Source organism: Trichomycterus rosablanca, chromosome 8, assembly GCF_030014385.1.
Source record: "Trichomycterus rosablanca isolate fTriRos1 chromosome 8, fTriRos1.hap1, whole genome shotgun sequence".
In the NCBI taxonomy this organism is placed as follows: domain Eukaryota; kingdom Metazoa; phylum Chordata; class Actinopteri; order Siluriformes; family Trichomycteridae; genus Trichomycterus; species Trichomycterus rosablanca.
The window spans coordinates 6,208,441-6,235,774 of NC_085995.1; the positions used below are offsets into that span (position 1 = coordinate 6,208,441).

Here is a 27,334-nt window from a genome sequence, read left to right on the forward strand (position 1 = left end):
CAGCATTTTAATTTTCTTGCCCACGACTGTTGACAGTAGGGCAACTCAACAGACTAAATTGGCCATGTCTGAGGGAGGAAAGGCTGGGTGGGCTTTCTTTCATTGCTGCTGCACTACCACTCTTTACTGTCAGGTCAAGGTGCCAACCTGAGAAATAATGAAACCACTGCTGACTGCACACATGTTTGAGGCGGGGCGGGTGCTGGTCTGCTGCTCTTTTCAGCCACTGTGGCTGTTGTGCCAGTGACGGATCTATATAGGGAATTAAAATTTGCTATACTTTAAGAAAAAGAAGAAAGTGTTCCAAACATGCATTCGTTCCTTAAAAGGTGACTTACCAATATTCCCGAAAAGTACATGAAAGAATTCTGGATGCCATCATTTAATATTACGTTAGCCCACTACCAATTGGATCCAGGGTTTAAATTCCAGTTGGTGCAATCAGCTGGTCGGGTGTCTACATATAGAAATGATTGGCTATGTCTGATTGAGGGATGGTAGAGGCCTCATGAAGGATTGGCTTCCTGTGCTGGGCTTGTTACTTTTTAAATTCAAGACCAGGAATTGCTTAAATTGAGTCAAATCCATGTTTAAAGGTGGTCAAGTGTAAGTCAAATCCAAAGTAAAGTGGATTATTAAAAGTGTTTCTGCCAGTAGAACTGCAGCTCACTGGATGTTTACTGTTTTTGCAAGATTCTTTGTACTCCAGGGACTGTTGCGCGTGACAAAATCCAGATTAGCAATTTTTGACACTCAAACTTGCATGACTGGGTCACTCAGATTAAATTTGATTCCACTTTGATGTTTGATGTAAGGATGTGAGCTCTTGGCCCTTGTATATACTTTTCTTATTGCACTACTGCCACATGACTAACTGAAGAAATAGTGACAAGTACACTGATGTATCTAATAATGTGACTTGTAAATGCATATACCTCTGCCACTTCTAATATGAGGTAAGAAAAAAAAAATTAAATCTTTAAAAGTCTAGAAATTGCAGGTCTAAAGGTGACTTTGTTACCTGATATATTTAAATAATTTCTCACTGTTTGGATTTACAACCTGGTTGAACTGTGTCTGTGTGCGTCAGACGTGCGAGGAGAACGGTGAGCAAATGGCACGCTACTCGGTTGCCGTGAGCCTGTCGGAAGAGGACGAGTCTGAGAACAGTCGCTGGAACGTCATCAGGAAGCTGAGCGAGTTTCAGAGCCTGCACAGAAAGCTGACCGAGGTACCTGTCCATACCTGAGGATATCTGACGAGCTGACGTTCAGTCATGTTCATTCAGCGTCCGTTTTCATTTACGCTTCGGTGCAGACATGTGGAACGCTGCACAGATCCGACTCAGACCCTGCCGTAACTCTGTATCCGTGACTGTGTTGCTATGGCGATGGGATGAGTCATTACACCCTTGCATGATATAAAATGTGACAGAAATTATGCACGACTGAACTGTAACACTGCGGGCCAACCATGTGTCTTGTTCTCTCATTCTTTTTCACCAGTGTTTTCCCTTGTTGAAGAAGGTCCAGCTGCCCTCACTCAGCAAACTGCCATTTAAGTCTATTGACCAAAAATTCCTCGAGAAATCCAAAAATCAACTCAACACTTTTTTACAGGTGAGTCACACACACCACCAGACTGCTACAATTTATCCATTCATTTATTATTCTGTTTGATATGTTTGATCATGTTTCCTTAAAGTTTAAAAGCAAAGCAGTGTTAGCTCAGCAGGAAGCATGTTGAGAGACGTGCAGTCTTGTAAAGGATTCTCATAACCCACTAGCAGAAATTAGACCAATAGTGGAATGGAGTGCGGAAAAGATTAAAATATTAAAAGTGTCATTTTTAAATGATTAATATGTACATTTAAATAAGTCTAACTTTTGATAAAATGCCCTGGACCTGTTAAAGAAACCCAGAGGAAACACAAGAGCAAGCCTAAACTTATTGGCAGTAACAAAATAAAAACTCAAATGTAAATGTACAGATAGAAAAAGAACTTAGCATTGAATAAACACTAGACTAAAATGACATCATGTGTAAAAAAGTGGTGTAACACTAAAAAAGTAAAGGAGGAAAATAACTCATTAACAAATGACAGGCAGCTTTTCCCAGACATTGTTTTAATATTTGCTTGTTCATCACCATCCACACACCATATACCTACTATAGACCTCAGTACAGAAGTCAAAAATGTACATGCACGTACAGGGTTCGATTCCTAGGTCGAGCGGTCCGGGTCCTTTCTGTGTGGAGTTTGCATGTTCTCCCCGTGTCTGCGTGGGTTTCCTCTGGGAGCTCCGATTTTCTTCAACAGTCCAAAGACATGCAAGTGAGGTGAAGTGGAGATACAAAATTGTCCATGACTGTGTTTGACATTAAAGTCTTGAACTGATGAATCTTGTAATTACCTGCAACCAGTTAATACCTGTCCTGTCATGAATGAAACCAAAGTGTGTAAATCATGACAATAAAATCCTAATAAATGAATAAATAATATATAACATACTCTTACAAGGAAATGTTTCCCACTTGAACGTATTATTTGCACTATAGAAACAAATCTGAATGATTTTTTTAAATAAAATATTCCTCGATGTTAAGGAATAGACCCAAAATTATTAATGAATTATATTAATTACAATCCTAATAGTGTGACTGTAGATTTAAATGTAGATTAAATTGTAGAATTCAATTACCAGGCTGTATTTGTCCATATTAAGGCAGTACTATATTTTATGTGTTTTTTGTTGTTTCACTCTGTAGAAAGCAAATCCCAGCAGGACATTTCTTTTACTCTTAAAAAGAGATGATGTCCAAAAAAAAAAGAAGATGGTCACACACACTGTCTTTGTATATGTGATTATTTATTCATAAAGCAGAACCTTTAACAGTTTAGACGTCTGTTAAATCTGTCTTCTTACTGTCTGACCGACTGCTAGTCTTAAAGACAAGGTTATTGATTTAGGTAAATAATTGATTTATTTTAATAATAGAGTAATTGCCTTTTAATGGTGTGTGTGTGTGTGTTTTGTTTTTTCTCTGTAGAAAATGCTAACCGATGAGCGAATGTGCCAGAGCGAGGCTCTGTATGCATTCCTCAGCCCTTCACCAGAGCACCTTAAGGTCATTGATATTCAGAAAAAACCCAGCTTCTCCCTCGCCTCTTTTCTGGAGAAACTGCCTGGAGACTTCTTCTCCCATCAGGAGGTTTGCACACATGCACAACAAATCCTGCAGAGCTTTTGAGGTGACAGAAGTGACAGAAAGTAGATACAGCAGAAGCTACTGGTCCACATTTCCAGCTTTCTGAAGCTAGAGAAAAACCAAAAAGCTACTGCAGCTACACAGATCTTCAAATCCTTAAAAACATGGTGGAACATTTTGAATGTGCTCTATTTGAGCAAATAGGGAATTACATCACACGTGGCAAAGTGGGCTTTATGGTGGGTGGTACAGCAAGTAGTTTTGATGCCATACATCTCCAGGGATCTGAGTTTTATCCTTACTTCTGGCTCAGTAGCAGTCTATTATGTTTGTTACAGGAATTCAGTTCCAAATGATTTTTCCCCAAACGTTCCATTAAGGACTTTTGCATGAAATACCACCTGGCTACTCTTTGAATGTAAATGCTATTGCTGTTTATTTTCTGCACTAGGTATCTACACCACTTAATGACAGGTTTAGAAAACAGGCATTTTAGATATTAGTGAACAAACTCTGTTTCCTACTATTTCTCTTACCATTTTTCTTCTTTCCTCAGGATGAGGCCGAGGATGACAGTGATCTCTCTGATTACGGTGATGAGGTTGATGGAAAGAAAGATGCGCTCGCCGAGCCTTTCTTCATGCTTATCGGAGAGGTCTTTGAACTCAGGGGGAGTAAGTATTACTTTTTTTGTGTTTGAATGTTGCTGCTATATTGTGGGTTCTGTATATTGGGGTCACATTTGCATCATTTTACAGAACAATATGCAGTCCAATATGCAGGAACAAGCATCCCAAATGTACACAAATATAAGCAATACTTAAGTGCAATGTTTCTGGGACTGGAACATTTTTTTTCCCACTAGTCATCTGGAATTGTGTTCATGATTACAGTAAGTCCTCCACATACGAACCTTTAACTTGCAAACGCCTGTGTCTGTTTGTTTAAAAAAAGTGCTAAATTCAAAATTGACATTTCAAACAGAACTTGGTTGAACTGTATTTAAAAAAATATTTGCAATAATCAGGAACTGGTAACTGTAAACTGTCACCTGCAGGATGCAATATCATTCTTGCAATATCAGTTCGTTTGACAGAATCTTATTAGTATTGTTGAACATTAGTGTATTAGTGTTTCTTATCTACGTTTCAGAAACATACAAAAGCAGGATTTGAATTTTCTGCTGTGGACAATAAGTATTGTGTGTTCTTTTGTTTTTTCTTTGTCTCTGCAGTGTTCAAGTGGGTCCGGAAGACACTAATTGCACTAGTTCAAGTCACTTTTGGACGGACAATAAACAAGTAATCACACTTGCCTGTCTTCTGTCCGGTGTCTGTCAGCCTCTGTGCAGCTAATCAAATAACCAAATTGAATGAAATACAGTTTGTACTATGGGATGCTCTAGCATTTTAGGATTTTCACAATTGAACCAAAAACAAAAGGTTCCTGGCACTGGCAACATACATGACGGAGTCATTCCTGCTCGGACAAATACAGCATTATGTTCAGACTGTACTAGAGCTCTGGGTGGGGTTTGATACACAGATTCACACAGAGCCCTGACATCAACCACTGAACATCTTCTAGGATGAATTAGAATGTCAGTGGCAAAGATTAACACCTAACCTTACAAATACTTTTTAAAAGAGCACAGCTTCCTACATACACAGTCCAAACACTTGTGTGTGTGCGTGTGTGTGCAAAGAGCCTGCAGCCAGCATAACAAATGGATTGTGTGTGACAGGGCTAGAATATCCAGGCTGTTGTAAGAAAAAAAAAAACGTCACACTTGCCTCCTCAGCCTCACACTATCTGTCCAGTATTTTCAGTCTGCTGACAGCAGGCCATTATCTTCCCACGTCAAGCATCCCTTCAGGACATTTAAGTCCAACCCTTCCACCATCCAGAGACACGGCTTCATTCTGAATGGCTTCTTAGACTAGTCTGAATCTGCTCACTATACTGTGAAAAATATTTCTGTGAAATTTGTTCTTATTTTCATCAACCACTTTATTCTGGACAGGGTCACGGTGGGTTCGGTTCCTTTGGGAAACACTGGCCACAGGGTACTGGACAGGGTGTTAATCCATTACAGGGCTAAGGCCATCAAGACTACTAAGTACTAATTAGTTTTGATGTGGATTGTGGTTTTGAACTGTTTCTGCTCCCAACATGTTCATAAACACTGAGTTGGAACACCACCAAATCCCAATCACACAGCTGTACTGCAATCTACTTGAAATACTTCTTTTTTTCTATTTATTTATGCATTTTGTCCCTTTTTCTCCCGATTTAGCTTAGGCAATTAATCTTCTGCTGCTGGGGATCCTGATTGCATCCGAGGAGGGTATATTCGCCTGCCCCACACCGCCTCTGATGCGTACGCAGTCCCCCGACCCCTTCTTTTTCGCCCTTGCCTCGGTGGATTTGAGGCTGGATATCATGCATGGAGATTCACTCTCCGATCTCCAAGCTCCTCCACTTCTGTACAGGCTCCTCGGGCTGCTAACCAGGGTCCTTGCACAGTGTTTTGTAGACCCCACCCACTTATTAGTCCGGCCTTTTTCACCCAGCAGACTTAATGGTTAATTTTTTCTGCCAACTGTGCCCACTAGAGGGTGCCCAGCCAACCGATACCAGAGCTAAGATTCAAACCGGGGAGTTCAGAATCTCAGTGCTTGGGGGCTAGCGGAATATCCCGCTGCGTCACCTGGGCGCCACACTTGACATAATTCTAATTACTGTTATAGTAATTAGGTCTTAATTATGCTACCTAATTATAGAAAATATTTTTATTTATTGGCATGTTAGCCCAGTGGGTAGCGCTGTAGCCTCACAACAAGAAGGACATGGGTTTGATTCCTCGGCGGAGCAGCCAGGGTCTTTTCTGTGTGGAGTTTGCATGTTCTCTCTGTGTCCGTGTGGGTTTCCTCCAGGCACTCTGGTTTCCTCCCACAAGTCCAAATACATGCAATCAGGTTAATTGGAGCAACAAAAAATTTACCTAGATGTGAGTGTGTGTGTAAATGTGTTTCCTACCTTTCCCTCCAAATAATTAGACCCACTGCAACCCTGACCAAGATAAAGTGGTGATAAAACAGACAATGACTGAAAGAATGAATAAATGAATTAATAATTTAATAATGACATTTTGTTTGTACTTGTAGTAACACGTCTGTTAAATGAATTCGGAACATCACTCATGTCTGTCTGTGTTCTGTTTTTCACAGGCAGATCAAAGACACAGTAAACTGGATCTTCAGTGAACAGATGATGGTTTACTACATTAATATATTCCGGGACACGTTCTGGCCCAATGGCAAGCTGGCACCTTATAAAAATGCTCGATCAGACGCACAGCGGCGCGAAACCAAGGAAAGAGCTCAGCAGAAACTGCTGGACAACATTCCAGGTGACTTTTTCGACCTTTGTTTTTTTTGTTTTTAATTAATCTATTAGGCAGAAACTGGGTCATTTTGCTTAAGTGCTAAAATGTAGCAAGCAAATTGTTCTTTATAAGCATTTAAAGAGCATCTTTCTGCATAACGAGGTACTTGAAGGTTCTCGACTGAGCAGAGGCGTTGCTGTGATTACCCACAGTTCTGTATTAGCATGTGCCCGGCACATTATAATGCTGCTCATAAAAAAAGAAAAGTAAATGTACCCATAGAAGGAAAAACAATATTGTCTACTTGGTAATTGTTCAGAATTGCTGTGATACTAATGTATCATTTAATTGATGCAAAACATTTAGACCGCTGGTTCATTTCCTTTCATACATAGCATTTTTTTTATTTAATAAATAGGCTGCTCGGGTCTTACAGCTGGAAATTACTCAAGCCCAGTGCACCTAGGCTCCAGGGATTAAGTCTGCAGTGGTATTATAGTAAACGATTGCTTTTACAGAAAAGTGAAGGCTGTTAAAGCAGCAAAGAAGGTGTAGGTGTGGGGAGGGGTGTTTCATGGGGCCGGTCCAACTCCATAAAAATGCCTATGGGTTTAGGATATGTTCAAAAAGCAGGTTTTCATATATACTATATACTATATCATTGGCTATCTAGTGTACCCCACACCCTTTCAGATCCTGCCCTGCACAGTTTCTGCCCTGAACCGAATGTGTTTCACTTTATAGCTTAATAACCATCAGAGTTTCTGAGGGGAGGCAGTAGAAAGCTCTGAGGAGCTCAGGAAGGCTCATGGTTCAAAGATTATTCCATTTAACAGTGCATTTACATTTATTACCCTGCTGCTATTTTTATAACACTGCTAATGGTGCCTGGAAAATGCCAGTCTGGACTCAGACCTTGGCATGATCTTAGCAGATCAGGAGTGAAAGTGAGACATGCTCTAATGCAAAGTCTATTTCTGTCCCCATCAGATGCACTACAGAATCTAGTGGGGCAGCAGAATGCCAGATATGGAATCATTAAGATCTTCAATGCACTCCAGGAAGCCAGAGCCAACAAGCATCTTCTTTATGTAAGTCTACACCATACCCAGTCTGGCTGGTGTGAACCAGTTTTGCTTTACCATATTTGCAGCTGAGATTTGTGTCTCTGTTGTTCACATATACAAATCATACTCATCATTTATGACCCACAAAATTGCAGCACATTCTTTAAACAGTTAATATCCAATAAGAGCTGTTGTTTCCACTAGCTAACAGCTGATATAATACACACATCAGACAGACAGATGTGCATTAAAATATGTATTATGTGTATAAAATCAGTCATATGCTTTATATGCTGTTCATGAAACAGTTTAGGAAAGATTAATTTGAACCTCAATGCATCTTCCTGTCCAACATCACTGTCTGACCTTAGAAATGCTCTTTTGATAAAGTAGGTGCAAGTTCCCAAAGACAAACTCCAAAATCTTGTAGAAAGGCTACCCAAAATAGTGGAAGAAGTAGGTGTTTTAATTTACTTTTTTTAATTTTATCAATCTCAATTCAACATTATTGTTTTTATCCAATAGGACAGTTGTAACCTAGTGGGTAGAGCTTTGGGCTATCAACTGAAAGGTTGTGAGTTCAAATCCCAGCTTTGCTATGCAGCCACTGTTGGGCCCTTGAGCAAGGCCCCTAGTCCTCTCTGCTCCAGGGGCACCGTACAATGGCTGACCCTGCACTCTGACCCCAAGCTTCCAAACAAGCTGGGATATTCAAAGAATTTCGTTGTACTGTATGTCTGTATATGTATATATGACAAATCAAGGCATTTTAATCTATTCTATCCTGGTTAGGCTCATGAGGCAGGACCAGTTCCACCCGGAAACACTGGGCAAAAGGCAGGAATACCCCATTAATGCACTAGTGTAACAGCACACAGTTGTTTAAATGTAGTGCAAATTCTACCGTTCATATTTTTAGGATACAGAGTATGGTGTGCTTTTAATTCTGTTGACTATGGACCACATGCAATTTTTATAAGCACACATCTTTGTTTTTGCATAGATTAATGAGTACAAGGTTGGAAAGTATTGCGTGTAAATTTGAAGTTAGAAGTACTTTAAATAACATAAATGAAAGGTGCTGAAGACTTGCCCTCCAACACTGTCAAATGTTTGATGTTGGGTTGGTGATTAGTTCTTGTGTAGTGTTGTGCTGCCATCTAGCGGTTTTGTAGAATGTAGTTTTTCTTTTTAATGCTGCACGAAATTAAACTTTATTTCTGTTTCTGCTCCTGTTTTATCTCAGTTTCTTCTAGAGATGCTCCTGAAAGAACTCTGTCCTGATTTGAGTGTAGAGCTGGAACAGGTCTGATCACACTCACATACCCACCCGTGGATGGAAGGTTCACCTCAGCTTCAGTTCCTTTATGTTATTATGCTGGAAGGATAAATTTCTGACTCTGAAAATACTTGACTCAACAGCACACACACACACATTACCATCATGTTTTTCATTGAGTTTCTCTTACATTTCTTTCCCTTGCTGGTCACATCAGGTCTGTTTGTTTCCTTTTGTGGACTGAGTGTTGTAATTTAAAAAAGAGAATGAAAAATGGAACGAAAATGAAAAACTAGACCTCTTGAACCTCTCTACCTACAGTACAGTACAGTACAATACAGTACATATTGTGATCATTATCAAGGCTTTTAATTGTGCAATATGTCATGTAAAGTTAGTGTGATGGTTTCATTTGTGATATTATTAATATTATTATTATAGTTTTTATTTTTACCAAAAATAGACTAGAGCATTTATAAGCAATAAATTCCAAAAGAAGACCATGTATTCTTGTCATTACTGATAGCAAATCCAAGCTCCATGTGACCTTTCAAACTGTTTACATGTTACACGTGTGTAACAAGCAGTGGAAGCCAATATAAGTGGTAAAAAAAAGGGCATGATATTCCCCTGCTTTACAGACAGATGTCACTAGCCTGTGTGAATGCAAATAGTCCAGTTCCCCTGTCTGTACTATGGTGGAAAAATCCATGTGCATTTTCTGCATACAATTATGTAAGTAATTCCACTAATTAATTTACAAGTATTTATATTCATAGCTTATGCTTTTATCCATAAAAAGAAAGCTGAGCTTGGCTTGGTGGCCCAACTTTAAGTCCTTGGCCATTGTTGGATAGAAACTCTTAATCCTCTGCACTACCACTGCACTGTTATTGTGCCCATTTAATACACAGTCTTAAACCGATGTGTTATCCAGCATTGTGTCTTTACTAGAGGAATTCCACAGCATTTTAAATATCCATTATATCCTGCCAAGAGTGATGTCCATCTGGAGGCTCTTACACACGTCTGCATCCATTAGGGCTGCCTGGAGAGAAAGATATATGAGAAAATCACTGTAAGTCCTAAATAATGAGAACAGTAATGCAGACACTGTATTTCCTGTATTGTTAGTGTAAGTAAAATACATCATCACAGCAAATGCCTGGGTACTGCTCTAGGGAGTATGAGAGAAGAACTATAAACTCAAAACCATTTTTATTATAATGTATATCAAGTGTGTGCTTGGTTGGCGCTGCAGTCTTTTACACTAGCCGACTACCACTGGTATTAGAATCCAGATATCTGCTGGTTAGGTGTGTACACGGACAAAATTGGCTATGTCTGGGGGGGGTGCACAGATCTAGCAAATAAAAGCCTTTATTTTTTAAGGTTAATAAACATGTTTCTGTAAAACGGACATAATGGTGTCAGTCTGCCTGAATACCTTTGTATAATAGTGCTGTGCTCTCTCGCTGTTCTGTGATACTCCGCGACCCAGCTGGAGGCAACGTGCATAGTAGAACAGAGCAATAGCTATGCCTTTACGGATGTACTCAGGAACACAGCCTGTAAGCTCTGCTATAGCAGAAATATCTTCATACTGCCAGACCCTGCAGCAGAAGGACACAGGACAGTTACAGTACATTAAGAGCACAGTATGATAACCAGTATGATTCACCGATGATGTGATCAGAGTCATTATTCGAACTGCACTTATAATTGTTGCCTATGTTCTCCTAATAAAGCATCTAAAACATTTAAAGATGTTATCAGCTGGCCGGGCATCTACACAGACATAATTGGCTATGTCTGAGGATAGGCCTATGATGGATTGACTTCCTGTCCAGGGTATTCCTGCCTTGTGCTCAGTGTTTCATAGCAAAAACGGACCCACCATAATCCTGATAAGATAAAAAGGCTGATAAATCTTATATATCTGAAATAAATTGGGAGGAAACAAAATCTAATCTAATAATAATCAGAACAATTCTCTGCCATCTGGAAGTTTCAATTATTCTGTAGTTTTATGTTCTGATTATTAGTATATTTTACATTATTAAATATTTAATTTCTATATACAGCCTGGTTTGTGTGGCATCTAGTAAGCTAAGCAATATACCACCTAAAGACAGGCAAAACGGTGTACAGTATGTGTTTTTAGAAAGCATTAGCCAGTTTAACACATCTAATATTATATTATGCTGTTTCGTAAGTACACATAAAAACATAATTGCATTTTTCTGTGCTTACCTTTCTGCCATCTCCACTGCTTTGGTGTACAGTTTGCACTGATAGTAGTAGGCCGTGAGGTGACCTTGGGCATAAACATTACCCCTTGTTGCAGCCTCTTTAAGACAGTACAGAGCAGCATGCAGGTCTTTAGAGACACCATATCCATACAGGTACATGACCCCCAGTGCTCCCTGTGACTCCAGACTGCCATTACCACAGGCCTCTGAGTGCCAGAAGAATGCCTAATAGACATAAAACATAATGTGTTTGTTCTTTTAAGGACTAAATACTAATCAACTCCTTGACTTTACGTCTGTAACATGAAAATTGTCCATCATCATTAGGGACATAGTAATACTTTAAATGAGCCAACGGAGCATGGATATGCAGAATAAGGCTAAGGTATAAACTTAAACTCAAAACAAGAACAATAAAGCGAACAGTAAGGTGTTTAGTTTTATAATTTTGTCCCAGAATCAGCCGGATGCACTTAAAACTGGAAATCCAAGTAAGCATGACTGGTGTTACAATATGTGCAGAAGTAATGGTACTCAATGAACCAAGCCAGGTGTCTGTTAGCCTCTGTTTACATGCGTGTTACTCCTCACATTCAAATAAGTTCAGCTGCCCTGTGAACCTCCCTGCATGAACAGCTGGATCCATGTGACTAATGTGTGTTAGCCCTTACTCTTACCAGATCGGTTGTATTATGCAATAGAAAAGGCTCAACAGGTGCAAGGAAACTGATAATAACCCACCCCTACTAAAAACGCAACCTGGAAAATGTGCCAATTCATTGTAGAGCATAAAAGACACTGGTTTTCAGAGTAGCCAGTCCATCTTTTGCATTTCTGCGTGTTTTAGGAAGGTGGGAGGAAACCAGACTACCTGAAGTAAGCCTGAATAGACAACAGAAGAACAAACCGCCTCACAGACAAAACGAGTATCGAGAGGTAGGTATTGAACGTAAGACCCTGATGTTGTGTGGCACCCAGTAATTTAACCAAGAGTTTGCCAATTTTAATCAAATTTACTTATAAGTAAAAAAAAAAAAAAGACATTCAAGTGAAGTTATACATGCTAATGTGTATAACGAAAATAATCACATTGTGGTGTTCTTCACTTCCAACTTGTCTGGTAATTTCTTATTTCAGGACATTTTTGGCCATTATATTCCATGAAGATGTCTTCTAGTGTAAAGACTATAAACTGGACCCAGTAGCTTTACTAGTTCTCCTTAGTTCCACTATACATCACTCATTTTCAGTTGGTTACATTGGTATGTGATACAATACTGTTCATTGTTCTTCATTGATATTAATTATTTACTATCTAAAATTGATTTATGACACAAGTACCTTTCTGAGATCCCGTATTTCAGGGCTGGAATAGAACATGCCAAGAGTAGTCTGAGCTTTTACACTGGCGTTGGGATTTCCATCATTTGCTGCACTGAGCCAGTACCTGTAGGCATGTAGAAAACTCAGTCGAACCAGACATATGTTTTGTCATTTATTATTAATAAGAAATTGTTGTAATCCCACTCACATCTCTGCCTGTGCACTGGAGACCTGCACTCCATAACCCTGCAAATAAGCTCTACCCAGGTTGTATAGGGCTGAGTATCTAAGAGTACCTGTATCCAATTCTGCTACTCTTCTCATGTACTGCACTGCTTTGCTCTGTTTTGAACAGATTATAGTAAGAAAAGCATTTTATTAGGTACACCTATCTGGTACGTACTTTCCTGATTGTTTTATAAGCTTTACCTTCCATCTGACATATGGATGAACTTTAAGGATCTACAATTACAGAGTGTGGTCCATCTTCTGCTCTGATTACTAACCAACTAACCAATCAAAAATGGGACCCCTATTGACCAGATGTTATTTGGGTGGTGAACCATTCTTAGCGCTGCAGTCATTCTTTCCATGTTAGTGTGGTCCATCAGCAGTAGACAGTGATTGCTCAATTGTTAAGGTACTAGACTATTGATCTGAAGGCCAAAGCCAAGTTTCTGCTAATTGTGCCCTTTGATTGTAAATGTTATAAATGCAATCCAAACAGAAAGCAACATCTGCTCAAGAACTGTTGTTGAGTTTCCATTTCCAAGCAAATGCACCCAATCCAAAGAGCATCATGCACAATTCTAAATGCTGTCTGGTGTGCCACTACCTGGCATGGTTTAAAGTACTTCCAACACACCTAATTAGCTCTTAAACTAAATAAAATTAAAAAAATAAACTAAATATTACACCCACCATGAGCCAAATCAGGTTTCTTAGGAGGTGGAAAGGCATTAAGAATGTATGGAAAAAAAGACTATCCTTTCACTTTGTTTTGCCATAACAATCATTGACAATTTGCATGGCCATTACAAAACCTTCAAAACCTTTTGCTCAGAATCAGCACCCATCCTCATTAATATGAAATTATATTGATGGCAGCAAAGAATTATTACACTCGGTTGTTTCTACAGTTTAGAAACTTTAAGAATATCATTATTTACTTACTGGGTCTGCTGTGGAACCAAGTCCATCATAGTACATCACAGCCAGCTGGTATAAAGCTCTGGGTTCTTTATCCTTTATTCCTTTAAACACAATCTCAGCTTCCATATAGCGACCCTGAATAGATCCGGTCACAAATCAAGATAAATTATATTTACCACAAGCAGCTAATACATTTTGGTGGCCTTTGATCATCTTCCTTAAATAAAATTCTCCATTAGTACAAATGATACCTCCACGCTATCTCTCATACTGCCAGTGTGAGTCAAAATTCAGTTTCTCTCACTGCAAGAACAGTAGAATGTATTACCTCCTCATAGTAAAGCTGTCCCAGTAGGAAGCTGGCCTGTGTGTCTTTGGAGTTGGCTTCGCTCTTTAGCAGTTCCTCAGCCTTCTCCACAAGTGTAGCAATGCTTTCTGCTGTAGGAATATATAATATTTAAATAAATATCAAACCCTCCCATCATATATGTGTAATTACCAGGGTCAATCATTTGCAACTACAAACAAAACCTATGAACTAAATCTGCAATAGATTCCTATAGGTGCTTGTTAAAGTCTGTTATTAAATGTGTATAGGGTAGGACAATAAAAACAACAAATAAATCCATTATTCCTCTTCTGGTTGGGTTGTGGAATACACCCTGGACAAACTAACTTTGTCATTCATATTCTCTCCCAAAAATGGCATATAAGATAATAGAGTCTATTTACTGGCATGTTTTGGGAAATGGGGGACACTGAAAGAAGTAGCATGTAGAAACTCATACGGACAAAGAACAAAACATACCAAAAACATAAAAACAACAACTAAAATGTATACACACACACACCACTATAAACAAGACAAGTTATGCATGTATGGAGAAGTTCATAAACACAGAATATATTATAAGATCTAAAAGATTATTATTTAATTAAATATTATTCTTTAAATAATTGAAGGGGCAACACGGTGGCTAGGTGGGTAGCACTGTCGCCTCACAGCAAGAAGGTCCTGGGTTCGATCCCCAGGTGGGGCGGTCCGGGTCCTTTCTGTGTGGAGTTTGCATGTTCTCTCCGTGTCTGTGTGGGTTTCCTATGGGAGCTCTGGTTTTCTCCCACAGTCCAAAGACATGCAAATGAGGTGGATTAGAGATACAAAATTGTCCATGACTGTGTTTGATGTTAAAACTTGTGAACTGATGAATCTTGTGTAATGAGTAACTACCGTTTCCTGTCATGAATGTAACCAAAGTGTAAAACATAATAAATAAATAAATAAATAAGATGCTGGGCTGTTTGGATAATGTTTATCTTTCAAATAATTGAAAAGATCATTTAAATCTGTATTACCTGACTGCTGATTCAGATCAAACTTCGCCTCATCCGTCTGGTAGATGCTGAAAACAGTTTTAATCACTTCAGCCGTTCTGAGTTTTTGTGAAGCTTTGATTTCATTCATATTCCAGAAAGAGTCGCTCAGTCAGCTCTTACAGTGTGTTAAAAACAAAATAAACTGGGTTTATATGTTTTAACATTAAAGTAAAATAAAGTAAACCTCATGGTTTGTTTATCTCACCCATGTGAACCTCAGGATTCCTAAAACACAAAACATCAAAGTGATACAGTGACGTGTTTTATTTAACAACGGCTCCCATGGTAACCGCAGACCCATTCATGCAGCGTTCACTACCGTTATAATTATTTGATTGTAGAATTCTGACTGATATAAAGTGGCCTGTTTTAGATGGAGGATCTGATTCAATTTAAACGCGCATTTTCAGCTATGACATTTGTCAGAATAATAACATATCGAAATGTAATTTTGTCCACGAAGTCCACGTTATGAGTGTTGATTCCTAAATTATCAACAGATCCATGGCTGGATTACTGACCGGGCTAGTGGGGCCAGCGCCCAGGGGCCCTTGAGGTCAGGGGGCCCCGGCCCAAAACATTTTGCGATGCCTATCAACATTTATGATACAATATATTTTTATTTCTGAGGGCCCTCCATTTTAAGGATCTCTGACTATTAGGGACTTTGACCCCAGGGCCTCTTGGGGGCCCTAGCCATGCTTTTGGGGCCCCTAGCCATGCTTTTGGGCCCTAGCCATGCTTTTGGGCCCCTTATGAAAATGGATGAGGCGTTGTGGCACTGCTCTGACTTCGACTTCTGGCTATTAGGGGTCCTAGGAAAGAGGGGGGCATATTTTTAGAGGGCCCTGGTTATGAGAGCCCCTACCAGGGGGCCCTAGAGAAGAGCAGGGCATACCATTAGAGGGCCCTTGATCACCCCTTTGCCCAGGGGCCCAGACTATCCTTAATCCGTCCTTGAACAGATCGTCAACTTTTGTGATCTTGTGATTATGTTAGCACACGAGAACTCTTTTAAACGCCTTTAGGTTTTCCACTTGTGTTTGAATTGAATTGTGTTTTACATAAATATCAACGTACCGGTAAAACTCGGTATATCCACCTGAACAGCATTCAATACCCAGTCATGGTGCACTGAACCTGAACATTTATCTTTCAAATGCTGTCATTACGGGTTTTTAATGTTTTGAATAGAGGCAGAAATCTGGCAAGATGATGATAGTTATTGTTCATGCTTCAAAAAGGGTAGCTGGAACGGGGATTAATATTCTATTTAAATACATCTTTTATTTTGATATTTTTAGCTACAGTTTTGTCTGTGTTCACGGCGGACTCAAAGCTTGGGAGTCGACTCGGATTCAGAGTCCCTGTGCGATTCTTTACCAGAAAAACTCGAAAGAGGATCTTGTAAATGAAACTGTTATGTGTAAATTAAATACATAATACATTAATCAGATTATTAGTTTATCTGTTAGTATATTATTGGTATATTGATATATCAGCATATTGGTAACTTTTTCTGCTTTGCTTATAAAGACAAACGCTTTATTTCGCTTTATTATTTGTTAGTTTTTATCCTATTTTTGTTAAATTTCTTCTGACAATAGAAAACGTATAGAAAAGGTAATAAAGCTTTCTGAACTTTCGTAAAAATCTGCTGTTTAAAGCAAAACACGACCGAGTTTCACTAAATATTTTCACGAAGCACTTTCAGTGTGGAATCGATTCCACACGCTTTGATTTGAAGAACCGACTCTGTTTCGACTCTCAGCTCTGACTAGCATAGCAAGTTGTTCATTCAGACGTGATAGCTAGGCAAGTTGATTTTAACATGTCAGCTGTTGAAGAAATACAGAATTCTGTCCCACAAGCGGTGGAGGATGAAAATTCACACAGTGAGCATGTTGACGGAGAAGTCGAAATGGATTTTAATGAGTCTCAGACTGGAGGATATTTATTTTACAGGTAAATACTGAAGCCACAGAGCTAGCCACAATGTTTTCTTTCAGTCACGCCTGGCTTTAAACTTGAACTTGTTTAATGTGGTACAACTGCTTATTGGCTTGATATATTTTATTTGGCAAATTATTGTAAAATTGCGCACATTCGTGTGTTTATAGCATTAGCATATTATTTAAAATATGCATACAGCGGCAGATGCTTCTTAAGCTAAGCTAATTAGCTAATAATCTCATGCTCAAGCAGAGAACTTGCTGCTGCACATCTTTACATTGGTATAAAATAAACTTAAAAAAAGTGTAAAAAATGTTTTACCTGGCATGTTTTTTGTTGTTTTAATAGAGACAGGAAAGAGTGGGCAGATCTGGAGCCTGTTCCTCAGGATGATGGGCCCAACCCAGTGGTGAAAATTGCTTATTCAGACAGATGTAAGTTTTTGGCTATTTGGATAATGTATATTCTTTAAATAATTGAAATAATTATTTAAAACTGTATTACCTGACTGCCGATCCAAATCAAACTTTTGTTTGTTTATTTGTTTATTAGGAGTTTAACGTCATGTTTTACACTTTGGTTACATTCATGACAGGAAACGGTAGTTACTCATTACACAAGAATCATCAGTTCACAAGTTTAATGTCAATCACAGTCACGGACAATTTTGTATCTCCAATTCACCTCACTTGCATGTCTTTGGACTGTGGGAGGAAACCGGAGCACTCGGAGGAAACCCACGCAGACACGGGGAGAACATGCAAACTCCACACAGAAGGCACCCGGACCGCCCCACCTGGGGATCGAACCCAGGACCTTCTTGCTGTGAGGCGACAGTGCTACCCACTTAGCTGCCGTGCCGCCCCACATCATGCTGTTGAAAACTTTATTTCGGATGGCTGCATGTTCATGCTGTCAATCCCCTCTTAGATCTAGATTTGGGGACTGGGGAGGCCATTAAGGTACCCTACACTAAGGTGAGATGACATGTGTTTTGGGATATGCTATTGCGTGGAATTGCCATGCTGGAGGTATACATGACGGTAAAATGGCAAATTGTGGCCATAAAAGTATGCACATGGTCAGCACTAATTCTCTGATGGGCAGTTCAATCCAAACCATGGTCATATTTTTCCCAGTTTTGATTTAATATGCTTGTCTTATCAATATAAGCCTTATCTGCTGTCACATGACTGGCTGATTGGATAATTACTTAAATAAGCAGGTGTGCAGGTGGCCAGTGAGTGTATATGTGGCATTTAAACTCATTATTCTACATTTTTGTGCTGGGCCCTTGAGTGGCGTAGCTGTAAAACAGACTAGCCCAATACCGCTGTGATCCGGGGTTTGAGTCTATCTAAGTTCTATCAGCCAGTTGGGCATCTACACAGGTATGATTGACTATGTCTGAGGGGGACTGTGGATTGTTGAACAGTCTAGACCTTTGGAGACACTTGTCAGTGTGCTTTCAGTGCCAGTCCCAAACCCGGACAGAAATTAGGAGGGTTGCATTAGAAATGGTATCTGGTGTAAAAAAATTATGCCGAATCAGGAATACGGACTAGAATTAACTGCTGAATTTTTTTTATTTTATTTTATTTTATTTTTTTTGCATTGTCATACTGCCATGTTCTGCAAGGCTTAGAATTACTGTACATTTAATTACAGAATTAAAATTGCTGTTGGAAAAATGCCCAATTTATGGCAAATGATAAGCAATTGTGTAAAATACTTTGTTTTGTCTTTTACAGTCACTGATGTGTTTGACTACTTTAGAGCACTGCTGAAAAATAATGAGAAAAGTGAGCGAGCGTTTGCACTGACCGCTGAAGCCATTGACCTCAATGCAGCAAATTATACAGTATGGTGAGTTTGTAGTTAAGGTTAGAGCTGTATACAGAAGTTTAGTCATCCTTTTAGTTGTCAGATCACAGAACCTTGTCTCAGTATGCTTATTAGGTACTACTCTTGCTTTAAAAACGTTGGTGTATTGATGCCAGAATGGATTGTATCCTACTTTATTAGCTAGTCTATTCACTTTCAATTCTAGCTGGCCACTTCCACCAAAGGTAGCTATAAACACACAGCTAAAAATGCTGACAGGCCAAAAAAAACCCTGAACAGGTTATAAATCTAATCTATCATTACCTTGTCAGAACAATCCAATTTTGGATTTTTTTTTTTTTTACGTTTAATGGCTACTCCAGAGGTAAATGTAAAAAACAGAAGCTAGAATAGATAGCATATTGATAGCTTATTACTATAGTTTCAGTAGTGCAATATGGTCACTGGTAATATTTTTATGCTTTTCTTTATTGCATTGTCTGTCTAGGCATTACAGAAGAGTACTGCTGCAGGCTTTGGGAAAGGATCTGAGACAAGAGATGCAATATATAAGTGCCATCATAGAAGACCAACCCAAGAACTACCAAGTCTGGTAATACCTTGCTTTTAACACGCTGTTCAGTGTACAAGGGGTGTTGGGTACCCACACACAAGGCTTTTTTGTTTTTTTTGTTAGGGGTTGCCACAGTGGATCATTTGTCTAAATATTTGATTTGGCACAGTTTTATGCCGGATTCCCTTACCAATGCAAAACTCCTATTTATCTGGGCTTGCCACCAGGACCAAGGGGTGCACTGATATGTTTCCCTTATGGCTAGGTCTACATAATGCCATACATGTTTTGTATTTGTGAGCCAAGTGCAGGATTCAAACCCCTGGAACTCTGTTACCAGCATCATGACTTACCAATCCACCACACAAGCTCATTTAATAACATAGTGATTATGTACATGCTTAGTGTGTTGTTACAGCAGTTTTATTTCTCTAATTTTGATATTTGTTCTTGGCTAAAGGCATCATAGACACATGGTGGTTGAGTGGCTTAATGATCCTTCTGAAGAGCTGCAGTTTATATCCGAGATCCTTTTTCAAGACGCCAAGAACTACCATGCATGGCAACACAGACAGTGGGTCATTCAGGTAAGAGTTTTGAAGTCTTTAACAATCTTCTAGTCTTCCAAACTTAAGTCTTAGAGTATGTATAAAAACCCCCTGTTCACTTAGGTCCAGAATTACTATTAAATGAGTTTTAAAAAGTGTCATTAGAGGGCACTAATGTGGTGCTGTGGTCTAATGTGCTAGACCAGCGCTAAGTTCTCAAGCTTGCATTTGAATCTTAGCTGTTTATTTGACCCGGCCGGGTGTCCAACAGGCACAGTTGTCACGGATAGGAGAAGGTCAACTGCATTTCTCAGTACTACTGCAGATGTGACCCTTGCTGGCTGGTCGAGGCATACATGATGCAGCTCACTGCGAGACTTACAGCTTCATTGCACACGTGTTGGAAAGAGTGCGTGATGGTCTGCATTCTGATAGTGGTCTAGTATAATAGACCGCTGTTCCACATAAGCACTCCTTGTTTAACATTTTACATTTATTGAAGCTTAAGTGCACTTTAATGCATACTACTGATCCTCATCCAGAATGTATTTTTAATATGAGCAAAGAATCTTGGGTAATATAATACTGAACTGAACACCCTTATCTTTAACCCAATGTCTAAAGTCACAGATGAGTGAATCTTATTAGAATAAATTTTCAATCTGGACTTCTAATAAATGTAAATGATTGTTGTCGTAATGGTATTTTAACGGTAATATAAAAGATAGGACAAATCCTAGCACTCCTTTCTGTTAGTAATTGTGATTATTCGACACACATAGGGTTGTGCTCTACTGATCAGGAGTGAAGAAATGTAGATGTGTAAGGCTAAATGTAATTTTGAAGTGAAAGTTTGAATGTGTAGTCCATCATTCCTGTATGTGCTGCAGGAGTATAAACTGTGGGACGGTGAGCTAGACTACGTAGATGAGCTGCTGGAGGATGACGTGAGAAATAATTCAGCCTGGAACCAGCGACACTTTGTCATCAGTCACACCTCCACCTATTCTCCTCCTGAGGTTTTGGAGCGAGAAGTGCAGTGAGTCATTCATATAGATTAATTCTTACATGATCAGGCAGTCTGTTTTTCCACCTCACATAAAACAGTGTACATATTAATAATTTGTCTATGAGTTATTGATTTAGGAAATAAATTAATTATATCATTCTTCTTTTTTGGTTATTTTACAAAAGGTACAGCATAAAACAAATCAAGAAAGCACCGCATAACGAGAGTGCATGGAACTATTTGAAAGGGTAAGCACAACAGATCTTTCTTTTATAATATAAATTCTGATTTTATTACTGATGTATAATGAACCAAATAATCCGCTAGTTAATTAGTCAGTCAGTCAGTGGTACTTTTTATTTGACTAGCTCTTGGCTTTTTCTCGCTACAAATGGCTACAAATTACAACAAATAAGCTTCTGATCTCTTCACACGTGTTGGACGGGTGCGGGCGAAGAGAAGAATTGCAGTGGATGTTTGGAAATGACTAGATACGAATAGGAAAGGAAACAAAATGACATTTAAATTAGTTATACAGAGGAAATTATACACTTTCAACTTTGCAGTAACAGTGTAGGGAAGGCCCTTTCCTCTTCCAGCATGACTGTCCCCCTGTGCATAATGCAAGCTCTATAAAGACATAAAGAAAAGCTCGGTTTAAAGAAACTGAAAGGTGTCTGAATACTTTTGGCCACATAGTGTATGTGTTGCTAAATCAATTTAGTTCTTCTTATAGTTTCTTTGTGAATGAGGATGTTAGTAAAAATACACACACAGGCTGGACTAGTTATTCCAAGGCCTTTAACCCTCCCAGCTTCAGGAGTGCAGTACAGTGGCTGACCCTGCGCTCTGACCCCAGCTTCCAAACAAGCTGGAATATGTGGAAAAAAGAATTTCATTGCACTGTACACGTTTATATGTTTATCGAAAGCTTAATTGCATTCTATTATAATCTTTTGTTTTAATGTGCACAGAGAACAGGAGATGGCGCCATTCCTGCTCTGCTAATTGTTGGCTTATTTCTTTAGATTTTATGGAAAGAACCTGAAATAATTCTCCAAGCCAAATTATAGGGTTTTAGTTCATGAACAATTATAGCACCAAAGCTCAGTTTACATACACAATATGGATTTAGAAGATGGTATGACTTTCCGGTGACTTTGTGTGGTAGGATTTTACAGGTTCCAGGACTCTCGTCGTACTCCGGTCTGCTGCAGCAGGTAGAGGAACTGCGGGGTACTTACTGTTCTCCGTATTTGCTCGGCTTTCTGGTGGACTTCTATGAAGATGTGCTTGAAACCAAGAACAGCAGTTACAACCAGACGGACACACTCAGCAAAGCTTTGGAGGTGGGAAAAGCTCACTTAAACAGCAGTTACATTTGATTTGTAACATTAGCACAGCTTAACATTTCATGCATGTGCACATATTAACACATGTACATATCACTTAACCTAGCCATTAGGGGTGCATATCAGTGCACTTTTAGTGCAAGTTCCAAGCCTGGGTAAATAGGGAGGGTTGCATCTGTTGAGGCACAGATTAACAATGACCGCCACTCGTACTGTTGACCTACAGGGTATCAGTGGAAGCTATGCTACTGTTGGGCCAAGAAATGGAAGCAGTGAGGGAAGACATGTAGATGTTTGGTGTGACAGAGTATGATGAAGACAGGGCAAGATGGAGATGAATTCAATCAATCCCTTACGGAAGCAGTTAAAAGAAGAGAAAGGAGTATTTACGTATCACACATGGATAGCATTAGTCTTTGCCCTATTTCAGCGGTTTTGCTCTCTGGTGCATTATTCAGCAGAGAAAGTGTGTGTCCCGGGCACTTCTCCAAATCAGTGGGAAAACAATTATGAACATACACGGGGAACAAAATGATAATTGCTTTAATGCATATTGAGCGCTGTGGCTGGCTGGATACACATGACAAGCCACAACCAGTATATACACACACATCACATAAGTATTGGGATTCCTAGATGCAGCAAACAGCATGCCACTTACACAGGATTGGCACTTTAAAAAAAACAGACTAAAAATTAAAATTTTGTAAATATTAATAAGTTAGAATTTGATTCCTTGGTACAGAGGCATGTTTACCGTTGTGAATTTGATGCCTATTTTCCTGAAAACAAGCTAAAATGTGGACTCATCTGACCACAGCACACATTCCCACTTTCTTTTGGTCCATCTCAGTTGAGCTTAGGCCTAGAAAACTTGGAAGCATTAATGCATAGAATTGATGTACAGCTTTCTCTTTGCATGATAGAGCTTTAGGTTGTATTGCATAATGCAGTGGTTGTCCTTAGTGACAACGGTAGTTCTCCTAAAGCCATGTGACTATATTTGTCTCAGTAGCATGACTGTTTGCAATGGTTTCTGGCCTTGCCATACACTGACTAAGATTTTGCTGTATTCCATAAATGTTTTCACAATATCATGTATGGTAGATGGTGAAATACTAAATTATTTGCTGTCCTGGATTAAGAAATGTTCTTTTAGAACATATTAACAATTCCCTCATGAAGTTTGCCACAAAGAGGTGAGCCATGACCCATCTTTGTTTTGAGTCTTTGGTGGATCCTCCTTTTATACCCAGTAATGACATCCTTACCTGTTACCAATTTACCTGCTTATTGTGGAATGTTTCAAATTGGCTTTCCTTAAATATAGTCTTTTTACTCTGTTCCATTTTTTTACTTTGCAGGCATAAAATGTATTTGTTTGTTTTATGTTTACATAATACATTCAAATTAGTACTTTTGTCAGTTATATTTTACATAATGTTTCAGTTTTTTTGAAATGGGATTTAAACATGAGTTTATGGATGCTTTACATAGAGTTGTTGCCTTTAATAAAATTAGAGGGCACATTTGATGTAAATGCTTTTTATCTGAGCTTTTTTAATGCTTTTCATCTGGGTTTGTGATGACCTTGGTAATGACTGCAGCAAGTGCTCATCCTTTGAAGTTTCCTGCATACGTTTAGAATGGTTGGTTTAATATGAAGCAAAATTATGTAAAACCGTCATAAAAGTCAAGTTGGATTCCGTCTGCAGGATGCTTCATTTAATTGTATAAGAAGTGACAGAATGTTTTCTTGTTGATGAAAGAAGTGCATATTTGATTTAAAGAAGTACGGGTCTGAAGGGATTGTGATAACTGCAGCATTTTAAAGAAGGACCTGTCACTTAATTTGATTCGGGTGTCTATGCTAAGCTTAAAAACGTAATGATGGGTTTAATTTACTTTAATAATTTGATTCACCCGGAGCCATGAACAATATATTATTTATGTAAAAGCTGAAGGAAGGGCAGACATGTTTTCATTTTGATCAAAGGGAATTGCAGTTGAAAGAACAGTATTTTGCCTTTACTATTCAGCCTTTAACAGATGTTTGAAGGATTTATTGGGATCATTAAACATTCTGTAAACAGCTTAAAGGAGGAAGGAAGAATCAGAAAGGCTTTCTTACAGTATGATAAATGATTATGGATTCTGCAGATTCTCTCTTTATTCCCAGTGTTTTTTTTTGCAATTCAGTGTTAAATTTTTACATATTGTAAAATATATATTCAGTGAGAAAACTACTCACTTTTTACAGTCACTTTTGTTATTTAATATAAGTCATCACTGTTGGCCCCTGAGCAAGGCCCTTAACTCTCGATGGCTTGCATTATATTTGGTCACAATATAAATGTCTGCTAAAAGCTGTGTTTTAGTATGAACTGTGGATTTGCGTGTAACTCTAATTACAAAAATGATGTGGACAGTTTGCATAATGCTCCAGTATGAAGGTAAAACTCGGCTTATTCTCTTATAGTAAGCACACTAATGTAATTAGGAAGAGCTTTAATATGCTGACTGCATCTTTATTATTTAATTAGTGCGTTTGGTTAGTGCTTGTAATGAACTGCATAAATGCTACTTTGTTTAAAATGCTGTCAATGCTGAAAGTCACAGTGCGTATGTGCATGTTTCTGTTCTACATCACTGACACCAATTTACATCATTGTTCATAAAACAAAACATAAAGACTTTTATATTTATATTAAATATTTTATATTGGATTGTGTTTCTCCAGTATTAGAGATCTGAAAAGCAAGGCTGCACAGCTACACTTTAAATGACCTGCAGTCTGCTGTACTGTATTCCAATATACTGTAGTTACACCAAGTCCGTATTTAGTATAGTAGTATGTGGTTTGGAATTTCCTCATTTGTTTACTACAGGCTTATAAATTGGCTGATCTTATTGTCTGAGCATCATCGTCCAGAGAGTTGGGGCACTTTTGGTTGGAGATTGATCTCTTTGATGCCCTGAGTGTCCAGCAGCAACAGATGATCAGTTTCTGATTACAAAGATTTGTAAATAGATGATCATGTTTCCACCTAGTGGGCAGAAATAGACCGGTTCATGCTTTCACCCTGGATAAAAGATGCAAATATCTGGGTTAACAAACTACAACATTCTGGTTTTCTGTTCTCATTATACTCTTCAGGTCATGACTTTTCTTTTCTTAAGATGTCCTGGCAGAGCCTGCACCTTTCTGATTACTAGTCCAGTACCTTAACCTCTAAACTAGCACTTATACAGAAAGGGTTTATATAGAGAGAATTAGAGTATAATGGGCATTATTTTTACTGCTGTAGAGGCTTCGATCAAAGCAATGATCCTTGAGATTTTTCCATTTCTGTAAATTAAACATAAACCCAGGAATAAATACACAACAGGGCTCAAAACAATTTTAAGTCAAGTGGCTAAGAAATGGGGGCTTACACATTAAAGTGTTATAGCAATGACCTTTTCTGATGGAGTAAAAAAAAATGCTGAAAATTGCGAATCATTAGCGGAAGGATCTCTTCTCAGCGCTAAAAGGTTTTACTCTCCCACAGAGAGGTCTAGAGATCCCTCAGGAAATATACAAACCAATTCCTCTTCCTGTGCGAAAAATGTCAGCTCTACAGTCGAGTGCAAGCCAGCCTGCCTGTGGCTGCTGAGGGAATCTGCAGTGTTTTACAATATTTGCCTCCGTAATTTAATTCTTGATTGAATTAGCTGAGCTTCCTCACCCACTCATCTTCACTAGCTCTTGCTCTACCTCTCCCTTCCAGATATGTGAGCTGCTTGCCCAGGAGAAGGACACGATCCGGAAAGAATACTGGCACTATGTGGCACGTTCTCTTCAGAACAAGTACTGCTCTAAAGAAATCCAGCCTCCATCTACGGAGCAACCAGAGACCAACAGGAAAGACTAAGAGAGGGTGAACCATAGATCGGTGTAGGTGTTTATAAAGACGGAAGCTGGAGAGATACCCGCTGGACTGTGTGTATCTGCCGATTGGTTTGACCATATTGGTAAAGCCCATTGAATAGCTTTTTCAAGGTGAAGCAGAATACAAAGCTTTTAGTAGTCACATGACTGCAATGAATAATAGTTTGCTAGCCAGTTGGCAAAAAATCTGTATGAACAGACGTTTGGAATTCCCGACCAGCAAATAATTGCTCTCGGTCCTCTCGCTTTGGTTTGTGTCCAAACTCTAGTGAAGGGGGGGATAATTAAGTGAAGGCCTCAACAAATATAAATCCCAGATACAAATATTGACAAACACTGTTGCCAATTCTTTCTCTAAATTGTGTCATTAAACTCTGTATATTTCCTGTCTGTATTGTTTTGTACGCTTAGAAAAATAAACTGCTGGACATAATTTTATTGCTTTCTCTGTAACTTGGCTGTATCATAGGAAGCAATTCCAAACAAAATTATTGAAGCTCACAACGGGCTCACAAAAAAGCTGTTGTTCCTAACTAATGTGCTGAAAACCAATAACAGTGGAACCTCGATTTAACAGACTAAAAGGGAGGTGCAACTGGTCCGTAAAACTGATTGTCCGAAACAGCGAGGTTTTTTTTCCAGGGGGTGTGAAAATGTACAAAAACCGTCTGAAGCACTTCTGGTGGCTACTGGAGCAGTGCTGGTGCATAACTAAACACTAGAATTTGCAAAAAGTAGGCATAAAATGAGAAAAAGGCGAGAACAGAGCGAGCCTCCTGACAAAATAAAGCCTATCACTCATGTAAACAGAGAGAAGTGCACTGGCTGAACTACTGGTCTTGGTACACTTCTCCTGGGAATTTTAAACAATTGGACCGGACATTTGGTTTTCAAGATTTTGTCCGTTAAATCCAAAATCTGTCATCCAAAATCCAAAATCTGTTGAGGTCCGTTAAACCGAGGTTTCACTGTGCTTGTTACTGAAGAGGCTCATTTCATTTCATTTTCATCAATCGTTTCATCCGGGGCGTTGCAAGCCCAGCTCCACTGGGAGACACCGGGTGCGAAGTTTGAACACTCTGAACAGGGCCGCAGTCC

The 27,334-nt window shown here is 38.9% G+C and overlaps 3 protein-coding genes across 4 annotated transcripts in view; 2 read left to right on the forward strand and 1 right to left on the reverse strand.

Annotated features, from left to right (window-relative positions):
* Window positions 1-9,442, forward strand: part of snx25 (sorting nexin 25) — a 34,901-nt gene extending 25,459 nt beyond the window's left edge. The window contains exons 12-19 of one of the 2 annotated variants that reach the window (XM_063000416.1): window positions 1,091-1,231; window positions 1,506-1,619; window positions 3,052-3,213; window positions 3,767-3,884; window positions 4,445-4,511; window positions 6,441-6,622; window positions 7,589-7,689; window positions 8,912-9,442. In XM_063000416.1, the coding sequence (XP_062856486.1) occupies window positions 1,091-1,231; window positions 1,506-1,619; window positions 3,052-3,213; window positions 3,767-3,884; window positions 4,445-4,511; window positions 6,441-6,622; window positions 7,589-7,689; window positions 8,912-8,977 (951 nt within the window). In that variant the 3' untranslated portion in view covers window positions 8,978-9,442. Of the gene's footprint in view, window positions 1-1,090; window positions 1,232-1,505; window positions 1,620-3,051; window positions 3,214-3,766; window positions 3,885-3,968; window positions 4,103-4,444; window positions 4,512-6,440; window positions 6,623-7,588; window positions 7,690-8,911 lie in introns of those variants that run through there. The other variant, XR_010013489.1, reaches the window with a different exon arrangement.
* Window positions 9,443-9,871: 429 nt separating this feature from the next.
* Window positions 9,872-15,253, reverse strand: lrp2bp (LRP2 binding protein). Its single transcript, XM_063000417.1, has 8 exons — window positions 15,025-15,253; window positions 14,000-14,109; window positions 13,693-13,806; window positions 12,728-12,861; window positions 12,538-12,643; window positions 11,198-11,421; window positions 10,392-10,557; window positions 9,872-9,992 (listed from the first exon to the last, which is right to left on the reverse strand). The coding sequence occupies exons 1-8, from the start codon at window positions 15,131-15,133 to the stop codon at window positions 9,927-9,929; spliced, it is 1,029 nt and encodes a 342-aa protein (XP_062856487.1). The 5' UTR covers window positions 15,134-15,253; the 3' UTR covers window positions 9,872-9,926.
* Window positions 15,254-16,843: 1,590 nt separating this feature from the next.
* On the forward strand, window positions 16,844-26,669 carry fnta (farnesyltransferase, CAAX box, alpha). Its single transcript, XM_062999772.1, has 9 exons — window positions 16,844-17,010; window positions 17,347-17,432; window positions 18,750-18,864; window positions 19,331-19,435; window positions 19,857-19,983; window positions 20,835-20,983; window positions 21,139-21,201; window positions 22,125-22,302; window positions 26,076-26,669. The coding sequence occupies exons 1-9, from the start codon at window positions 16,877-16,879 to the stop codon at window positions 26,217-26,219; spliced, it is 1,101 nt and encodes a 366-aa protein (XP_062855842.1). The 5' UTR covers window positions 16,844-16,876; the 3' UTR covers window positions 26,220-26,669.
* The last annotated feature ends 665 nt before the right edge of the window (window positions 26,670-27,334 follow it).